This window comes from Coptis chinensis, chromosome 8 (genome assembly GCF_015680905.1).
Source record: "Coptis chinensis isolate HL-2020 chromosome 8, ASM1568090v1, whole genome shotgun sequence".
Classification (NCBI taxonomy): domain Eukaryota; kingdom Viridiplantae; phylum Streptophyta; class Magnoliopsida; order Ranunculales; family Ranunculaceae; genus Coptis; species Coptis chinensis.
Genome location: NC_141463.1, coordinates 88957404 through 88977109, shown reverse-complemented (window position 1 = coordinate 88977109; position 19706 = coordinate 88957404). Strand labels below are relative to the sequence as shown.

Genomic DNA, 19706 nt, shown 5'->3' with positions numbered 1-19706 from the left:
TTGAGGGGGGCCCAATAGTGTAAAAAAAGCGTCAAATTTCATGTTTGCAGTTTTTTTTTTAGTGGAAATTTTATTCATAATGATAACGACTTTTACAAATAATTAGGACGTGCAACATTTGCTATTCAGAAAGGACTTGCGGCGCAGCTTGTTGTATGTTTGTCCTAATTATTTGTAAAACTTCGTTATCATTATGAATAAAATTTCCACTTAAAAAAAAAAATTGCAAACATGAAATTTGACGTTTTTACACTATTGAACTCTGACTTAGAAACTTTAATGGCGACATTAAATCAATAATTTGCAGTTTGATTTCTCCATGACAAAGTTAAGAGAAATTTAGCCATCCACGAGCTCTCAAATCCAACTCTCTTGTTTGGACTGGTATTGTATGTAAGAGATTTATCCTCTTACATCGTCTAATAATGCAAAATGTTCGGTAATATGAATTCCATCGTATATTTAGGCATCCATCTTCTATCATTTTAATGAGACAGCATGCCACAAGAAGGGAACGATTGAAGGATGACAAGCCGGGAAGCATGAAACAGCTGACTTTAACACCTTCTCTTGGGTATGTTTCAAAATGCAAACAACTTTTAGTAGTTCAAACGATCCTTTCACCTTTAAAAATCCTGAAATATTTGTGATTGTAATCTGCAGGGAGTGGCCAACCGTGGATGCTTTCGGTATATGTGGGGCATGTTCTGAGAGAAAAGAAGGCAAAGGCGTGTATTCTCTCTTCTTGCCATTAACCAAGATGGGTTTCAAATGTATCATTTTCTATAAAAGGCGAGGGAGTGCGTTTCTCACCTTGAAGACGTTTATTGTAATTAGAGGTGTTATGTACATGCATCTAACATAAGGAGTTGCACATAAATAACCCACATTTTGATTGCTCTAATGAAAACCATATAGGAGAAGGAATAAATTGTATTGAATCCAAGCTTTTTGATATCCAATAATTTGCTATAGGCTGAATCATTCCCCACACGTAGCATTACTCTAGACTCACGAATGTCAGATAGTTAAAGTCTAGGAAATTTAGATTTTATTGCCAAATAAGGCTTATTTGTAACCTTTTTGTCAATTCATTCGTCCTCCCCCCTCTCGCCACTCTCAACAACAAAGCAGAAATGGTTACTAGGCTCAAACCATTCTCTATTCGGTTCCTTAATTTCACTGCCGTATTGTCAATATGTTATCTTCTTATGGGTTTTTGCACAGATGGGAATACGTTACTGATTCGCAATCATCTTGAGCACTCCGACATCATTGATGAAAACACGATAAAGTAAGATTGGTTTAAATCACTTTCTTGATTGAAGAGACTATTTGCAAAATCCAACAGGGATTTTTGAATTCAATTCTATTTATTTCCAACATGTAGAATTTCTCCATTTATATATATGTTTCTTTGTCAGAATTCAAATACACGATAAACTCTTAATAAAAGGAAGCAGCTGATCGTCAAAATTAAAAACCTACATGAAGAAGGTGCTCTCCAAGCCTTCAATCTATTTGTTCTATAGGTTTTCTATGGTCCTGGATGAGCTTTATGACCCAAGACCACGTATGCATCTGTTTTTTCCTCCTATCTTCTTCTAAATTCAATCTTGGGATAATTCGATTACACACTAAACTTTTATTGCCCTTAACAGTTTAGATGCAATATTGAGAGGGTCAAATCAAGTGATTAAATATTAGGACTTCCGTTTAAGTTCTCACATTCCATCATGAATTGTTTTTACCCTGGTTTGCAGATGGCAACTTACTGTTATGTGTTTTTTATTCTAATTGAGTAATTTTCTGTGAACAGGCATTGGAAGTTACAGTTTGGCGTAATGGGATGGAATACCAACAGAAATATTCTCGTGGAAAACCAGTGACAGCTTTAACTTGTCATGTACTTCCAGCTGAATTAAGTGCTGCTCGGGGAACAAAAATTAGGTTCTGACTTGATACAGAAGGCATTTTATTTTATTTTCTTTCCTTCCGAATTCACATGCTCAATACTGTGTTTGATACCGAAGGTTTCCAGTGGCCTACTGGTCAAGCCTTGGGAGGTTGGCCCAAGGTCTTGGGGATCAAATCCCATCTTCACCGGGAAAAGGGGGATTTAAGGGTTTCCGGTAATAGAGTAGTGACTAGAATAAAAAGTTCATCATCGATGTTATCAACCATATCAAGGTTTTCAGTACTTGTGTTATTTGATTTGTATTTGCAGTTTTTACTACTTCAGTCGAGTTTGACCAAACCACAGTAGCAGGGCGAATCAGGGAGCTTGCTTTTCTGAACCCCGAGGTAATGTTATACTTTTAAACTACAAACATCTTACACTTTTCAGTAGATAATTCCTACGAGGATCACATTCTGAATAACCCTTTTGGTTTCACTTTTGGAGCTTATTCTTAGGATGAAAAAGAATTTGAGTAGTAGGTCAAGAAAACCTAAAACAAGACCATAAAAAACAAGATTGCATTTAGAAACTTTTCGTGGAATATGTACGATGATTTGATGAATATGGTTTTCAAGGGTTGTGGGTTGCTGATGGTAGTTGCTCTTAGGTTGTGGATGGATATCCTTAATTTTCTTTACGTTCCATGATGGAAGTGAAGAACCTCATTGGTTTAGGGTGCGGAGGAGAAAATAAGACAACAGAAGAGTTGAGAGGAGATGTTTGTTGTAACTCCTGTTTAACACCTTTATTTTTCCACTATGTTACATGGGCCACAATATTTCAAAAATAATTTGTATCGGACACACGGACCGCGTATTGTATGTGAACCACAGTTTTAATGTTTCACCATGTCCGGACACTTCATTATCCGTGTCGGTGTAACTTAGTTTTTCCGATGGTTGGCTTATCTGCGATGGAATGGAGATTTAAGAATACACAAATTTAATAAGACTGTCTCTAACTACCTACTATACCATGGTGTGTTCTACTTCTAAATCTCCCCAGTAGTTCCTTTTTACTCCTCGAAAGCTATTAGTGTCACAGATGAACACTTAAATGATCACAGCTTCTACTCCACTCTTATAAGATAGATCATTCTCTTTTGGTGTCGGAAGCCTGATTAGTAATTACGGTGGTCCACTTAACACTAAATGACATGGAATTAGTTAAAGTACACTAAGAATTAGTGCCTTGAATTTTCTCTAGAAGTGATACATAAGCAATAGAAAGAAGCCTGTAAATCCTTCCTTTGATATAGTCTGTCCTGTGTGTAGGTAAGTTGTCAGAAAATAGTTGCCAGTAAATAGTTGGGTATCACAAGGTTGCCCCAGAGGCCCAGACTGTTTTGCACCTTCTAGATTAGTTATACCCCTCTATGCATTGTAAGAAATTTTCTTACTTGAGCCATTATTTAAAAACACATTGGTAAGTGGTTACAGATTGCCTGAAAGCATTTTAGGTAGGGGTAGCAGCATAACTCTCCTAGTTGGCTGTTCATTAGCATTCCTTTAGTTTCGAGTATTTTAGAGTGAAGATGTTATATTGGAACTATTGGATGTCATTACAACTTTATGTGTTTTGAGTAAATTCTTGTGTAAGAGTTTGTCTACGCAAACTCTTAGACAAGAATCACAAACTCTTAGACAAGAATTTGTTTTTGACTTTGGGGTTCAGAGTGAATTACCTCTTGATTTGAGGCTCATTTATTTTTGTTCTTTATTTGTGCAAATAAAAAACTTGCAAAATTGACAAGCGAAGGTGGAGGAGTCATACGAGATTACTTGAGAGACCAAGCGGAGGACTCCATTAGGACAAGGATGGCTCGTACTGCTGCATCCTTTTTGGTAGAGGTGGTGGGTTGAGGTGCTGTGATTTGCCCTATAAGGGTGCAAAGAAGTATGTCTCTTAGCTAAAAGTTGTGAGATGGAGTTGTTGGATATAGGGAAAAAAAAAGAAAAAGAAAGAAAGAAACTATATATTTTTCCATGCATACGACTGAACACCCATAAAAGCGAGATTGCTTTGGGCCTTCCTTCTTTGAGAGGCATTTTTTTTTTTTTGACATAAGACACTTTCATCAACATATAGCAAATAGGTTATGCAACTTCGTTACGGACTCTACTGAAACTTGCCCTAATAGGCGTAAGCACCAAGCCATTACAAACTAATTAAACCTTAAACTTGGCTGATTAGGCCATAAGATGTGCCATGAGGGATCAGCTCCCAGGGACAAAAGACAACCTTACAAAACCTAAAAGATTTCTGGAGATGTTGAACCTCCACCAAAAGACTTGACAGACTCCATGAGACTTCTAAAGCTCCTCCGTTCAACTCATTAACAATTGCTTTGTTGTCTGAGCATACCACCACTTTGTCAATTTTTGTTCGCGATACATGTTGCAACCTTATTCTTAAGCTAGCAATTGACTTCCTCTGCTGAATCTGCTTGATGGGTTTGCTTCCTGCAATGGTTGCTCTTCAAAGTGTGAAGTTGTCAATCTGTCATCTATTAAGAGAAGCACAGTCTGGTGAGAGCTATGGTAGCTTTGTTCTTAGAGAAGATTAGAAGTTTAGGCTAGACCTCAACCTGTATTAGATTAATTGTGATACATGGTACCATTCCTATCTCCCAGTACTATAGTATTTTATTCTGCAGTCTATATGGGGAGCAAAAAAATTATAATATCATCTTGTGCATTACATCACTTGACATGTAGTCAGCTGCCTGGTTTTGCTCCCTATAGGTGTGTGTTATAGTTAGCTCCGCTTCGATCTTCTGTAAAATTGAATTGCTGCTACTACATTACAACACTACCAAGGGGGGGGTTCTCTCAGCTATTTAGTATATGTACTGCTCTCAAAGAGTCTGGCATAATCACTATTCTCCAGTCTCCATTTCTTTCACCCCCAACATGCTTCAATTGAATTTAGCTCCTGCCGAATCACCGAGTTACTTTTTGAACTGCCACAATAAGCAAAAATAACTTCTCCCTGTGCATTTCTGGTCAGTCCACTGAGCCATCAAAGTTTAGCATTACTTCACTTGCTTGAGGCTTAGTCCATTTGCAAGTGAACCAGTAATTGTTGATTTCAAGGAGTTATCTGCTTAATGCCATCACACTAGCAGCAGAAAATGTATATCTATTTTCTCAGAAAGTTCATTAGTCTTGGGACTCACCAAGGCACAGTGACCACACAGCACCTTCGCTGCACATTTTCTGAAACGGCAATAAAATTCACATTAGTGAGAATCAAGGCAATATTCCATTTGATCGATATTAGAACAATAGCCTTTTCTTTCCCTTGAAATGATTTGCGTCCAGTTTTTACGGTTTGATAAAACAACCATTAATATGGGATTCTTCTGTCAGGGTGGGGCTTGGATGTTGATGAACATACTTCTGATAGATTGGCATCTCTTAGATCGACATCACACTGAGAAAGTCCATCCTGGACCAACTATTTCTCTTTGATACATTAGCACAATAGCACTACACCAACTATTTCTCTTTGATACATTAGCACAATAGCACTACAAGATGTTTCTAAGCAAATGATAAATTGAATTCTAAGAAAATGCCAATGATTAGTCACTTAGTTGTTTAGTGCCACAGAGTCCTGAATATATATAGGATGAAAACTGTCGACATGCAAAGCGCTTACATGTATATGAATTTAACAATATAAATCAACTTGAATAATCTTACCAAAGGCTTAAGTTTGTTTTTTGAAACATGTCCTGCAAAACGAATAAATGAAATAAACAAATAAATGAACGAGATAAAGATAACATATTAAACTACTATTGATGCAAAATCTAATATCAATTGAATTCTATAACAATGGCTAGGAGTGAAGTGCTTAGTATCGGTAGAAGGTGAATATAAAAAGGAACAAAATATAAATTAACTTCTTTCTCTTAATTTTAGTGCTTTTATTATTACATCTTTTCTGTTTAGTCTTTAATCAACATACTCTCCCCAGTAAGTTTATCCCTTAATATATAACTATATTACAAGTCTGTTGAGAGTATTTGTCTCTATGCGTCAATGTGCTGTTATTACGTAGTATTACGATACTGGTTTGTGTTTTGCTTCTTGGCTCAGTATCACTGTCATTCTGACATATTCTTTTCTAGGGTTTACCCTTTGTCCTAGGATGTTTTTTCTTTGTCATTATATCTCTACGAATATCCACTTCAGTTTATGGGTTAAGTATAGATATCCAGCTATTGTATTATTATTAATTTTTATGTGAAGGCAAACATTTGTTGCTATCGTGATGAAATTGCTTCTTCTAATGTAACAAAATGTTGCAGTGGTGAGAAACCAAAAGCCAAGTGTGTTGCAGATGCCATTTCTGACAACCGGGCAGAGTTGGTGCATCTTCCTTCTGCTAATGATCTTAATGTGTCATTGCCTTTGAAAGATTGCTCAACATGTGATGGATCAGTAAGCTGTACTTTTTATGCTAATTGTGATTGCTTGATATTTTTAGTCGGATTCAAGTCTTAATGAATCCACAAGTTTACTTTTATCTTGGTTCTGTGTGCTTTGTCGGCTGAAACTGTCGTATGCGTTGTAGGGGTGCTACCGTAGTGTCAGATTTTGATCTGATTATTATGGTTCTTAGAATAGTTGTGTGTAGGGTTGCCTGTGGTTAGAAGATTTTTTTTTTTGGATGTGATCAGAGTCAAACTACATTCACACAGAATCTGGTCAATTTTAATAAGTCTTTTCTATTAGATCTGCTTTCACTCCCTTAAAATGGTTATTTCAATAGTCCCACTCAAAGTAGGAATACACACCAATGTCTGAATGCCATGCATTTGAGCTTCTTTAGTTCTCTCACTGTTGTACTGCTGAAGCTCTTGAAGACCAGTCAGCCATACATAATTGCTACTCCCATAAGCACTGGCTGGTATGTCGTCACCAACTGCAAAAGACCGCGTTAATGACATCGTATAAAACCATTCAATATCAGTGACATCTCCTTCCATAGACCAATCGGTCGCCTCCAGTAAGTAGTCACTTATTAGTCCTTTGAGTGCTTTCTTTTGCTCCAGCCCAACTCCAAATGTATTGTTGTTCACTTGAGTGTTGGGCTGTTTAGTGATAGTATCTTTGGTACCACAAAAATGGCCATCACCCCAAGCCAATACCAGTCCTCCATTAACATCCTTGGATTTTTGCCAGAAGATGGCGTAAGCCCACTGTTCAGGTCGGCTTTCGACAAAAAACTGGAGTGTTTGTTGGAGTGTTGATGATGTTTCTCGACAAGGTGAGTAGATTGAAGATGATGTCAATGAAGAAGTGCTCATCTTTCTATACTGTGAAAACACTTGGTAGTAATGGAATGTAATGTTATAAGCTAATATAAGCGTGGAAAGGATGGAGACGTCAATATAGTAACAATCGGGGATTTGTGGTTTGATATAGAAGTAATTTTAGGCAACAAAAAAAACAGAGATCAACAGCCTATGATAATGAAAGTGGGGTTTATTTGGTTCAATTAAGCGTGATGATCCTAATTTGGATGCAAATACAGGAAATTTTCTCATGTTGTCAGCAAACATGCGTCATACATAAACCAATCAGGCAAACAAAAGTACCCAATTAAAATGGCAAGAAATTCAGAAAGTAAAACACAGGATACATGTAATGCTCATGAGTGTGCCAAGATGAAGACAGTAGTAGCCCATCGATAGAAATTAACATATCAAGACATTTTGTACCTAAGTCACCATCCATGCGATTTTCTTAAAATAACACGTGCACTGGCTACTTTCGATAAACCAGTGCGAAGCACGGTTCGCATACTAGTATTTTTATGAAGCCCGGTTGTTTTGACAAAGTTAGCTGAAAAGTAACTTTTGCTTGCATAATTATATGTATCTTTACTAAATTGCTATTATAGATTGTAAAACTTTTGGGGGCTTTCATTACCACTTGCAGACTTGGAACATATATCAAGTGAGATGGTAAGGTAACGAGTACTGTTATAAGTTATAACAGACATCAAGGAAACCCATTTACATGTGTTTTGTTTACTCCATTGGAGAGTAAATTCTATGTAAACATTTGATTCTGCCATTTAGAGTTGTTCACAATTAGGGTTAGTATGTTCATTATAGCAAACTAAGTGCGACAGATTTATTAGGAGAAGTGCACTATCATGTATGCATTAAAGTTCTGAAGATGTCCAGACACAAAAATTTCAGGAAATGGACTGTTGCTGTAACTTATTGCTATTCCTTTAAAACATTGTTCTGTATGCAGTAAAACATTGTTCACTTTAAAACATTGTTCTGTTGCTGTAACTTATTGCTATGTAACTTATTGCTGTAACTTAAATGGTTGATTTGGCTTTTGATCATCAGTAAAAATCTCAAATCTGCATGCAGGTTATAGAAAGATCGAGTTTAATATCCAAAATTTTGGATTCTGGGGAGATTAAGAAGAACTTCCTCTTTGCACAATTCCGTGGTCTCTCAGCTTCTTCTGAGAAGCATGTTGTACAGATACGGATGTTAGCCAAGATTAAGTTCTACCAAAGGCTCAAACAGTGTATAGCCAAGTAGCCAACCTAACATATCAGGAAATAATTTTAAGCCAATCAACTCCGTTCAAAGCTCTATATTAGTCAAGTTGAAATTTTAGTCTGTGGCCTGTGGTGAGTGACATTCACTGGGGTTTCGTAACTGCATCTAGTTTTGGAAAACTACAGACTTGAGGCCATGCTTGGGACTAGTCAAGCTGCAATGTGTATGCAATATTGTACATTTTTTTATCACATTTATAAGCTCGTGGAATATGTATTATCATGTTTTATTGGTCTCGTCTCATGGGTAATTAGTTTCATCTCTATGTGACCACGACAAAAGAGAAGGGGCCTTTGATTTTAAACTTTGAGTATTACTTTTTGGTTTTAAATGAAATATGCTCACGTGGTTGATGTAAAATGATTTATTGAGAAAATATATGGAGCAAATTATTCTACACGGCAAGACTATTGGAGACCTTAGATTGAAAATGATTCTGATTACCAAATTATTCTACAAGGCAGCCAAATTATCCTACACGGCAAGACTAATGGAGATCTTGTCAAGCAATGCTCCGAGCTTTTTAAAAAGAGATCTTTAAAGGAGATCTCTTTTTAAAGTGGATCCGAGCTTTTTTAAAGTTTTGAAGACTGAAACGGAGGATTCACATTTGTACGGTCAATCAAGCAATGCTCCTATATATTACTACACCACATACCTTTTAGTTTATACAATTCGCAAAAATGATTTCAAACCTGGCATTTACAGTTTTTAACTTTTACATCATCTTCCTACTCTTTAACCAGTTGATGTCCCAAACAAAACCTTGTATGGCCACCTCTGGAAATGAGACTGATCTTCACTCTCTAATCGCTATTAGAGATGGAATTCAAGGCGGCTTAAACTCGTGGAACCAATCTGCTCATTTCTGTCAGTGGCAAGGCATTACATGCGGCAAGCGTCATCAAAGAGTCATAAGTTTGAATCTTTCCCGCCAGAGTTTGGTTGGATCATTATCGCCTCATATTGGAAACCTCACTTTCCTAAGGTTCATCGGCCTATGGGACAATCAACTCTACGGTGAGATTCCACAAGAAATTGGTCGGTTGTTTCGTCTTCAAAGACTCAATCTATACAATAACACTTTCGAAGGAGAAATTCCAATCAATCTAACACAATGTACTGAACTCAGGCACATTGATTTAAGTTGGAACAAATTGTCAGGGAATATTCCGGTAAAGATTGGCTCATTGTCAAAGCTTGAATACTTGGTTATTGAAAGAAACAAACTGACAGGAGTGCTACCCTCTTCTTTAGGTAATCTTTCGTCACTTCAAGTTTTCTCCACAGCTGATACTAAATTGGTTGGAACTATTCCAGCCAGCTTTGGTAGACTGTCAAGCTTACAACAATTCTTTGTTGGAGGTAATTTACTATCTGGTGAGGTCCCGTTAACAATTTTCAACATCTCATCCTTGAATATCTTAGCAATTGCCTTTAACCAATTTAGTGGTAGTCTTCCATTAGACATGGGCATCACTCTTCCTAATCTCGTCGGTTTCTATGGTGGTATAAATCAACTTTCTGGACTACTCCCAGTTTCATTAGCTAATGCTTCTAAACTTCAACTATTTGATATTCCAGAAAACAATTTTAAAGGACAAATTCCTAAGGATTTTCAATTCCCTCAAACTATCGAATGGCTAAATCTTGAACTTAATCATCTAGGAACAGGAGAAGCTCATGATTTGAGTTTTATCACTTATTTGACCAACTCCAGTAATCTAAACAATTTCGGAGGTGTTTTCCCGAACTCTATTACCAATCTCTCCAACCGAATGGAGAGGTTGTATCTAGGAGGCAATCAAATATCTGGAATTATCCCAGAAGGGATTGGGAACCTGGTCAATTTGTATGCATTAGGTCTCGAGTATAATAACTTTTACGGTAGTATTCCATCTTCTGTTGGAAAACTTCGTAGTTTACAGGGGTTATTTCTTTCCAAAAACAAAGTGTCTGGACCGATCCCATCTTCTCTAGCAAACAATACTAAATTGAATCAATTGCTTTTAGGAACGAACAGACTGGAAGGAAACATTCCTTTAGGTCTTGGTGCTCTTAGCCAATTGCAACAACTGGATCTGCAACAAAACAACCTAAATGGTATCCTACCTAAAGAGATATTTAATATTCCCACTCTGCTTTATCTTAACTTCTCTATGAACTCCTTAACTGGTTCCCTACCGTTAGAAGTAGGAAAACTAAAAAATCTTGTTGGTATCGAGGTGTCGAGAAATAAGTTGTCTGGTTTAATACCTAATACTCTTGGTGAGTGTTTGAGTTTGCAATTTCTTGACTTGAGCGAAAATTTGTTTGAAGGGACAGTTCCTCAATCTTTGAGTTTTTTAAAGAGTGTCCAACTGTTAGATCTATCAAGCAACAATTTGTCAGGTGAAATTCCAAAATATTGGGGGGATTTTCTGTATCTCCAGCTATTGAATCTATCCTTCAATAAATTTGAAGGTGAGGTACCAGTGAACGGAATTTTTAGAATTGCAGGCAATTTTTCAGTAGCGGGGAATTCTGATCTCTGTGGGGGTATACCTGAACTGCAATTGCCACCATGCCGAATTAAGAAATCTGAAAAGAAGGGTGCAAAAAAGCATGGAAGGTCCGATCCTTCCAAAATGGCAATTATGATCAGTGTGGCCGTGTTCATTCTTTTGGCTTCGTGTTCTCTAATATTTTACTTGAGGAGAAAAAGTAAACTTAAAACGGCTTATTTGCCATCATTTAGTGATCGGCATCTCAAGGTCTCATATGGAGATCTTTCTCAAGCGACTGGTGGATTTTCTCCAACTAATTTTGTTGGTTCAGGTGGTTTTGGCAGTGTGTATAAGGGAATGCTTAACCAATACGAAACCGTTGTTGCTATTAAGGTGTTCAAACTTCAATTGAGAGGAGCTTTAAAGAGTTTCGTGGCAGAGTGTGAATCATTGTGTAATATCCGCCATCGAAATATTGTTAAGATTCTAACTTCTTGCTCTAGTGTGGATTATGAAGGAAATGAATTTAAAGCACTAGTCTTTGAGTTCATGCCAAATGGAGGTTTAGATAAGTGGTTGCATCAAGAGATTAGCGAACATGATGAAGAATCGAATTTGAACCTACTTCAAAGACTAAATGTCGCCATTGATGTTGCTTCTGCGCTTAGCTATCTTCATCACGAGTGCCACGTTTTGGTTATTCATCGTGATCTAAAGCCAAGCAATGTGCTTCTTGATGATGATATGGTAGCTCATGTTGGTGATTTTGGTTTAGCAAAGCTTCTTTCGGAATCAATAGAGAACTTGCATGATAATCAAAGTATCTCAGTAGGAGTAAAGGGATCTATTGGCTATGCCGCTCCAGGTTGGAATTTCAATATCGACATAAGTTGATTTTAGTCCTTTTTTCCAATTCATAAATGCATGAATTTAATATCTAGTATACCGCATCATTAGTTATAATTTTCTGTTTAGCCACATTTTAGCGAAACTCAATTCTTTTTGTCTCTTTTTTCTCTAGTTAAGTTCGACGCCATTAACACCCAAGTTACAGGAGGGCCTTGGATAGTTGGATGTTTTAAGCTCCAAAGCTTATAACATAGTTATTTAGATAGTCAATCGAACAAAAATAGTTACGTAGATATCTTAAAAGAGGAAAAAGGAATTGGACGTTAGTGCAAATGAAATGCAGTGAGAGAATCTATTAACTTGATCTAATTACTTTTAAGTCCATGTTAGTTGAATTAAAATTCAAAAGATCGATGATGAAAGAAATGTGGTAGTAGTGGTAATTAAGCTAGTTTGTTTACTTCTATCAATATCTTAACTGACGATTGTGAGGAATTTTTCAATCTCTTTGTAGTCTAATGGCTATAAAACATTACTATATTACTACTATATTTATTTTTCTTTTTTCATTTTCTCTTTACTGGCAAATGGCTCTTAATCTTTTTTTTTCTTTTTTTTCACATTTAAATGGTTATGGAAACGAGTGATTGATGTATCTATTGCAGAATATGGTATGGGAGCTGATGCATCCATACAAGGTGACGATGTCTGATTATGGAATTTTGGTGTTAGAAATGTCCACAGGAAGGAGACCAACCGATGAGATGTTTAAAGACGGTTTATGCCTCCATAACTATGCTAGCAACGGTTTGCAAGCTCAATTTATAAAGATTGTAGATCCAATACTTTTATCCTGAAGGAGATGACACTTTAGGAGAGACTAATAGCATGACAATCGGCAGTCATAGAAGAACAAAACTGCTAGAGTGCATGACGACAATAGTCGAGAATTGGGGTTGCATGTTACGTGGAATCACCATCGAGAGAAATGGATATTAGAGATGTCGGCAGGAATTGCACGCCATCGAGACACATTTCTAGGTACTACGATTAAGGTTTATCATGTGTTTTTTGTAATTTTACATGACATTATATGTATGTTTCATTGCTTCTAATTCATTTTCTATCAAGAGTATGAGGTCCTTTGATGAAACAAAAATTCTTCATTATTTTGCACAAATAACTCTTTGATCTTTGCATCTGTGAAAAACTAAATTTTTAGCCCATATAGAAAAAATTATGCCTAGTAGATTCGTGTTAGATTAGTGTTTTGCATTATGTTGTGAAGGAGGCCTTGCTACCAAATAACTCATGATTCGAGATCAAATGGTGTGTTTCATGCTATGACTTTGTGCCGATGAGTTATTAAGATAACCAAATAGATCAAGTTTTTGAATTTGGGAATGTTTTGGGGGTTAAGACGATTGAGAATGGGGATAAAATTAGATCTATGTTCAATACTAGAGAGAAAAAGGAGATGTGAAGATGTCTTGGAAGAGGGATCGGGTTAGACAGTAGAGACTTTGAAGATATGGAGTCATGGAGGACGGGGAGGAGGATCATCATATTTACTTGAGTTTTTTGGATGAGTGGGACGTGGATGAGGAGGAGGATGACTAGTATGTCAGACTTGTGGTTTGGGTATGATATTTGCTCCTTCGAGCTGTTTTTGGGAAGGCCTTGTGTGTAGTGGTGTTCCCCTTCTATTCTCTTTTGTTTTCCTTTTATTTTTATGTGTTTTGTGTGTTTGGGTGTTCTGCACTTGTGTATTTAGGTATACAATGTTCATCGTCGCTTGTCTGAGGTTGATAGCCTGATGGGTGTACTGGGCTTTGTGGTTAGGACAGAGTCATCTTGGTGGTGATTGTTAGTTTAACGATGTTTTCACAATAAGGCCAAAATTTCATCTTTGTATGAGACTCAGATGGTGCATTTGGAGAGTAAGGAATAACATGACTTTCCGGGATACATTCACAACATTGAAAAAAGATGCTAGTTTTTTTTATCAGATCATGAATAAGTTGTCTTCACCTAAAAGAGGGGGCAGGAGGTTTGAAGGGCTCATGTTCAATTGGGAAATTGTGATTAAAACCAATTATCCAGAGCTCTTTATTAGGCTTGTATTCATATTCTTCCTTAGTTGTAGAGGATTTCCCTCTCTGTTTCGGCATTCTCTCCTCTCCCGAGTTGCCACCAACTGTAATCAAACTTGTTTGGCTATTAATAAAGTATTTTAACAATACAAAAAACGAGAAAATCTTTTTTCTATTGAAAATATGAAATTAAAGAGGTGTTGACAATCTTGGTGTTGGTCAGTTGGTCTTACGATGGGATGAGGCGTATACCCAGCGTTACAGCTTAGTTTTATCAGTGTTTTGGGACACTTGTAGCCCATAATCATGTAATACCTCGGCCATCAAAGTTCAGTTAAATAGATAATTCTGAAAGGTTTTTAGCTCCTTCATTTTGCTTCTCCACTAGTGTTTGCTACTGATGCTTTCACAAGATTATATTGTTGTCTAGTAGCCAAGACAAATCGAACATGTCGTTGAATTCTGGTACATATTAAGAACTGATGGTTTGGAGAAGTTGATATGTATAGCCACCAGTGCAGCTGAGATTCAGAGATAGGCCTTTTTACTTCTGTATACATTTCCTTTGTCTTTAGTTGATATATGATTTTGTGTATATTTAGCGTAGTAAGTGGTGAAGAAATAGAAGTTTTCAAGGAGTTGATCAATGATATACTTTTATTTTCTTAATAGATAAGTAAGGATATTGATGTTGCATTGTCTTCCTCCTACTCTTGCATATGAGAACTGAGCCTTAAGATAATGAAAAATATGGCTGATACATACACCAGTTCTTTATTTTGAAATCTAAGTTGCATTGACACGGATACGTGTGTCCGTTTCCGACACAGATACAAACTAAGTGTCTCACATGGCAAAATATCAAAAGTTGAGGTATATTACATACAATATGTGTCACACATGAATACATATCTGACATGGACTATTTTTAAAATATGGTGTGACCATATAACATAGTTTTAAATTTTAGTGTCAGACTCTTTGTCCAGTCATGACATGGTCAAATGTTGCATGCAAGAACTGTAGGAAGACACTAAATAATTCGTTTTTTTTCATAAGTTGTAGGGGAACAAAGATAATCGTTTTTCAAACTGAGTTCATGCTATTGCCAACCTAATGAACAATGCTTGATGCTTTGTTATTCATCCGATGTCGATATTTGACAATAACTAACAAGTGTATTATATATGGTTTTCTTACAGGTCACACCTAATGCCCATTTCCAGAATGACCTTGGACTTGACAGCCTCGACACTGTAGAGATTGTGATGGCTTTGGAGGAAGAGTTTGGGTTTGAGATCCCCGATAATGAAGCAGACAAGATCAATTCCATCGGTCTTGCTATTGATTTCATTGCTTTAGGCAAAATAGAGCTAATACCCTCTGCTTGTATTCCTTCTGCTTCAGAGTATGCTGACGTTTTTGGGGGTTGGGAAATAGGTTGGGGGACTTGACTTCATTATGTATCCTGCTTTGGAAGGAATTTGAATGCTATGCATTTTGTTAATGAAAGCCTAATGTAAAATTTTCATTTCATTTTATGTATCTGATCGCTACTTGCTTCTTATTCGAAAATAAATAAATTAAATGAAATTTTTTTAAATTTAAAACAAACTACATAAACCTATTACTTGCTTGCTTAGGGAAGTGTTGTATCCATTTTTTGCAGATTCAGCCCTTTCATCATATCATGGAAGAATCAAGAGATTGTTTGATGCACAACTTTGGGTACTTTCGTCGGAAATTCAATTCAATCAAACAAAAGGTTCTGATATCATGGAATTCCATGCTTGCCGGTTATGCACGAGAAAGGTTGTCGTGAAGAAACTTTTGAGCTTTTAATGAGATGAAGTCTCTAGGTGTGGAGCCGATGTTATTACATGGAATGGGCTGATCACAGGTTATACCAGAACGGAGATGGGATAATGGCTCGAGTTCTTTTTATAGAATGTGTGAAACAAATACAATCCGTTGTCTGGGGCCTTAGCAGCTTGTTCCCTGGTAAAGGATTTGAAATTAGGGAAGGAAATCCATGGGTTTGTTATTAGAAAACAGATCGAGTTGTCCACGGTGTAGGAAGTGCTCTTATGACAATGTACTTTCGGGATGTGATCACATGGAATGGGCTTGCTCTGTGTTCAATGTGCTTTCCGATAAAGATGTAGTTGTTTGGAATTCAATTATTTCTGCTTGTGCTCAGCATGGACAAGGGGTTAGTGCTTTGAACTTTTTGAGAGGAATGCTCGTAAGCGACATTGATGTCTCGGTTCTCCCTGCTTGTGCAAGATTGGCTGCACTGCGGCAGGGTAAAGAGATTCACCAGTTTAATATCAGAAGAGGGTTTGATATGCATATTGCAATATGGAATGGTCTTATTGACATGTATGGAAGGTGTGGGTTGATAAAAAAAGCGCGAAGAGTTTTTTATCTCATTCCTGAAAGAGATATTGTCTCTTGGAATACGATGATTGCAGGTTACGGGATGCATGGTTTTGGAATGGATGCTGTGAATCTTTTTCTCCATTTGAGATCATCTGAACTGAAGCCAAACCATTTCACTTTCACAAATCTGTTGGCTGCTTGTAGTCACTCGGGATTGATTGATGAGGGATGGAAGTATTTTGAGATGATGAAATCAGAATATGCTAGGGGTCCTGCAATAGAACAGTATGCTTGCATGGTGGATCTACTGGCACGGGCTGGTCAATTTGATGAAAGCCTGGAATTCATTAAGGAAATGCCATTTGAACCGAATGCTGCTGTATGGGGGGCTAAATCTTGAACTTAATCATCTAGGAACAGGAGAAGCTCATGATTTGAGTTTTATCACTTATTTGACCAACTCCAGTAATCTAAATCTCTTGGGCTTGGAACAAAACAATTTCGGAGGTGTTTTCCCGAACTCTATTACCAATCTCTCCAACCGAATGGAGAGGTTGTCTCTAGGAGGCAATCAAATATCTGGAATTATCCCAGAAGGAATTGGGAACCTGGTCAGTTTGTATATATTAGGTCTCGAGGATAATAACTTTTACGGTAGTATTCCATCTTCTATTGGAAAACTCCGTAGTTTACAGGGGTTAAATCTGTTCATAAACAAATTGTCTGGACCGATCCCATCTTCTCTAGCAAACAATACTAAATTGAGTCAATTGTTTTTAGGAAGGAACAGACTCGAAGGAATCATTCCTTCAAGTCTTGGTGCTCTTAGCCAATTGCAACAACTGGATCTGCAACAAAACAACCTAAATGGTACCCTACCTAAAGAGATCTTTAATATTCCCACTCTGCTTTATCTTAACTTCTCTATGAATTCCTTAACTGGTTCCCTACCTTTAGAAGTAGGAAAACTAAAAAATCTTGTTGAAATGTATGTGTCTGGAAATAAGTTGTCTAGTTTAATACCTAGTACTCTTGGTGAGTGTTTGAGTCTGGAAAAGTTGTACTTGGATGATAATTTTTTTGAAGGAACAGTTCCTCCATCTTTGAGTTCTTTAAAGAATGTCCAAGAGTTAGATCTATCAAGCAACAATTTGTCAGGTGAAATTCCAAAATATTGGGAGGACTTTTCAGATCTCCGGCTATTGAATCTATCCTTGAATAAATTTGAAGGTGAGGTACCAGATGAATGGAATTTTTAAATTGCGAGGCAATTTTTCAAGAGCTGGGAATTCTGATCTCCGTGGGGGTATATACGAATCGCAATTGCCACCATGCCAAATTAAGAAATCTGAAAAGCAAGGTGTAAAAAAGCATGGAAGGTTCGATCCTTCCAAAATGGCAATTATGATCAGTGTGGCCGTGTTCATTCTTTTGGCTTCATGTTCTCTAATATTTTACTTGAGGAGAAAAAGTAAACTTAAAAGCGGCTTCTTTGCCATCATTTAGTGATCGGCATCTCAAGGTCTCATATGGAGATCTTTCTCAAGCGGGTGGATTTTCTCCAAATAATTTTGTTGGTTCGGTGGTTTTGGCGGTGTGTATAAGGGAATGCTTAACCAATACGAAAACCGTTGTTCTTTGTTAAGGTGTTCAAACTTCAATTGAGAGGAGCTTTAAAGAGTTTCGTGGCAGAGTGTGAATCATTGCGTAATATCCACCATCGAAATCTTGTTAAGATTCTAACTTCTTGCTCTAGTGTGGATTACGAAGGAAATGAATTTAAAGCACTAGTCTTTGAGTTCATGCCAAATGGAGGTTTAGATAAGTGGTTGCATCAAGAGATTAGCAAACAAGATGAAGAATCTGAAGAATCGAATTTGAACCTACTTCAAAGACTAAATGTCGCCATTGATGTTGCTTCTGCGCTTAGCTATCTTCATCACGAGTGCCACGTTTTGGTTATTCATCGTGATCTAAAGCCAAGCAATGTACTTCTTGATAATGATATGGTAGCCCATGTTGGTGATTTTGGCTTAGCAAAGCTTCTTTCGGGATCAATAGAGAACTTGCATGATAATCAAAGTACCTCAACAGGGATAAAGGGATCTATTGGCTATGCAGCTCCAGGTAGGAATTAAAAGATCGACGTATGTTGATTTCAGTCCTTTTTACAATTCATAAATGCATGAATTTAATATCTAGTATACTGCATCATTAGTTATAATTTTCTGTGCAGCCTCATTTTAGTGAAACTCAATTCTTTTTGCCTCTTTTTTCTCTAGTTAAGTTCGACGCCGTTAATACCCCAGTTACATGAGGGCCTTGGATAGTTGAATGTTTTAAGCTCCAAAATTTATAGCATAGTTGTTTAGATAGTCAATCGAAAAAAAATAGTTATGTAGATATCTTAAAAGAGGAAAAAGGATGTGGACTTTAGTGCAAATGAAAAGTTGTCAGAGAATCTATTAACTTGATCTAATTACTTTTCAGTTTATGTTAGTTGAATTAAAATTCAAAAGATCAATGATGAACAAACTATGGATGTGGTGGTAATTAAGCTAGTTTGGTTACTTTTATTAATATCTTAACTGACGATTGTGAGGACCTTTTTAATCTCTCTATAGTAGAATGGATATAAAACATTATGGTATTACTATTATATTTCTTTTTCTTTTTTTTGTTTTCTTTTTGCTGGCCAATGGATATATATATATATATATATATATATATATATATATATATATATATATATATATATATATATATATTCATTTAAATGGTTTACTAAAAACTAGTGATTGATGTATATATTGCAGAATATGGTATGGGTGTTGATGCATCCATACAAGGTGATGTGTACAGTTATGGAATTCTAGTGTTGGAAATGTCCACAGGAAGGAGACCAACCGATGAGATGTTTACAAACGGTTTAAACCTCCATAACTATGCTAGCAACGGTTTGCAATATCAACTTATAATAAAGATTGTGGATCCAATACTTCTATCTGAAGGAGATGACACTTTAGGAGATACTAATACCATGAGAATCAGCAGTCACAGAAGAACAAAACTGCTAGAGTGCATGACTGCAATAGTCAGAATTGGGGTTGCATGTTCTGTGGAATCACCGTTAGAGAGAATGGATATTAGAGATGTCAGTAGAGAATTGAATGCTATCAGAAAAACATTTCTTGGTGCTAGGATTCACGAAGAACGTAACTGACTCCAACGACGGTTTGAAAGGTAAAATCACATCTCTTACAAATAAATTAAATAATTGTTGAATGTGAAAGAGATAGATAGAAGAGAAGAAATCAGTGTTTTGCTCTGTAATT

At 36.7% G+C, this 19706-nt stretch overlaps 2 protein-coding genes and 1 long non-coding RNA gene across 6 annotated transcripts; 2 read left to right on the top strand and 1 right to left on the bottom strand.

Moving 5' to 3' along the window:
* Positions 1–11: 11 nt before the first annotated feature.
* LOC147484057 (uncharacterized) lies at positions 12–19324 on the top strand. Of its 4 annotated transcripts, none has more exons than XR_015203786.1 (5): positions 12–574; positions 664–1294; positions 1820–1950; positions 2228–2304; positions 19188–19324. It is a non-coding gene; the product is annotated as an uncharacterized LOC147484057 (long non-coding RNA). The 4 variants fall into 4 exon arrangements; XR_015203787.1 differs by lacking the exon at positions 19188–19324 and adding an exon at positions 15659–15795; XR_015203788.1 differs by lacking the exon at positions 19188–19324 and adding an exon at positions 2416–4210.
* Positions 5701–9038, bottom strand: LOC147484059 (transcription factor MYC2-like). The gene has a single exon (XM_086575977.1). It carries the CDS (start codon positions 7278–7280, stop codon positions 6714–6716), a length of 567 nt encoding a protein of 188 aa, XP_086432103.1. The 5' UTR covers positions 7281–9038; the 3' UTR covers positions 5701–6713.
* LOC147484058 (uncharacterized) lies at positions 9245–15530 on the top strand. Its single transcript, XM_086576210.1, has 3 exons — positions 9245–11912; positions 12562–12937; positions 15192–15530. The coding sequence occupies exons 1-2, from the start codon at positions 9245–9247 to the stop codon at positions 12606–12608; spliced, it is 2715 nt and encodes a 904-aa protein (XP_086432336.1). The 3' UTR covers positions 12609–12937; positions 15192–15530.
* Positions 19325–19706: the final 382 nt, after the last annotated feature.

What these genes read in the sequence shown, in the direction of transcription:
- LOC147484059 (XM_086575977.1), bottom strand. Translation starts at nt 7,280, where the DNA reads ATGAGCACTTCTTCATTGACATCATCTTCAATCTACTCACCTTGTCGA.
- LOC147484058 (XM_086576210.1), top strand. Translation starts at nt 9,245, where the DNA reads ATGATTTCAAACCTGGCATTTACAGTTTTTAACTTTTACATCATCTTC. An exon ending in TATTGGCTATGCCGCTCCAG is followed by an intron (nt 11,913 to 12,561) that starts GTTGGAATTTCA and finishes TATCTATTGCAG; the next exon opens with AATATGGTATGGGAGCTGAT.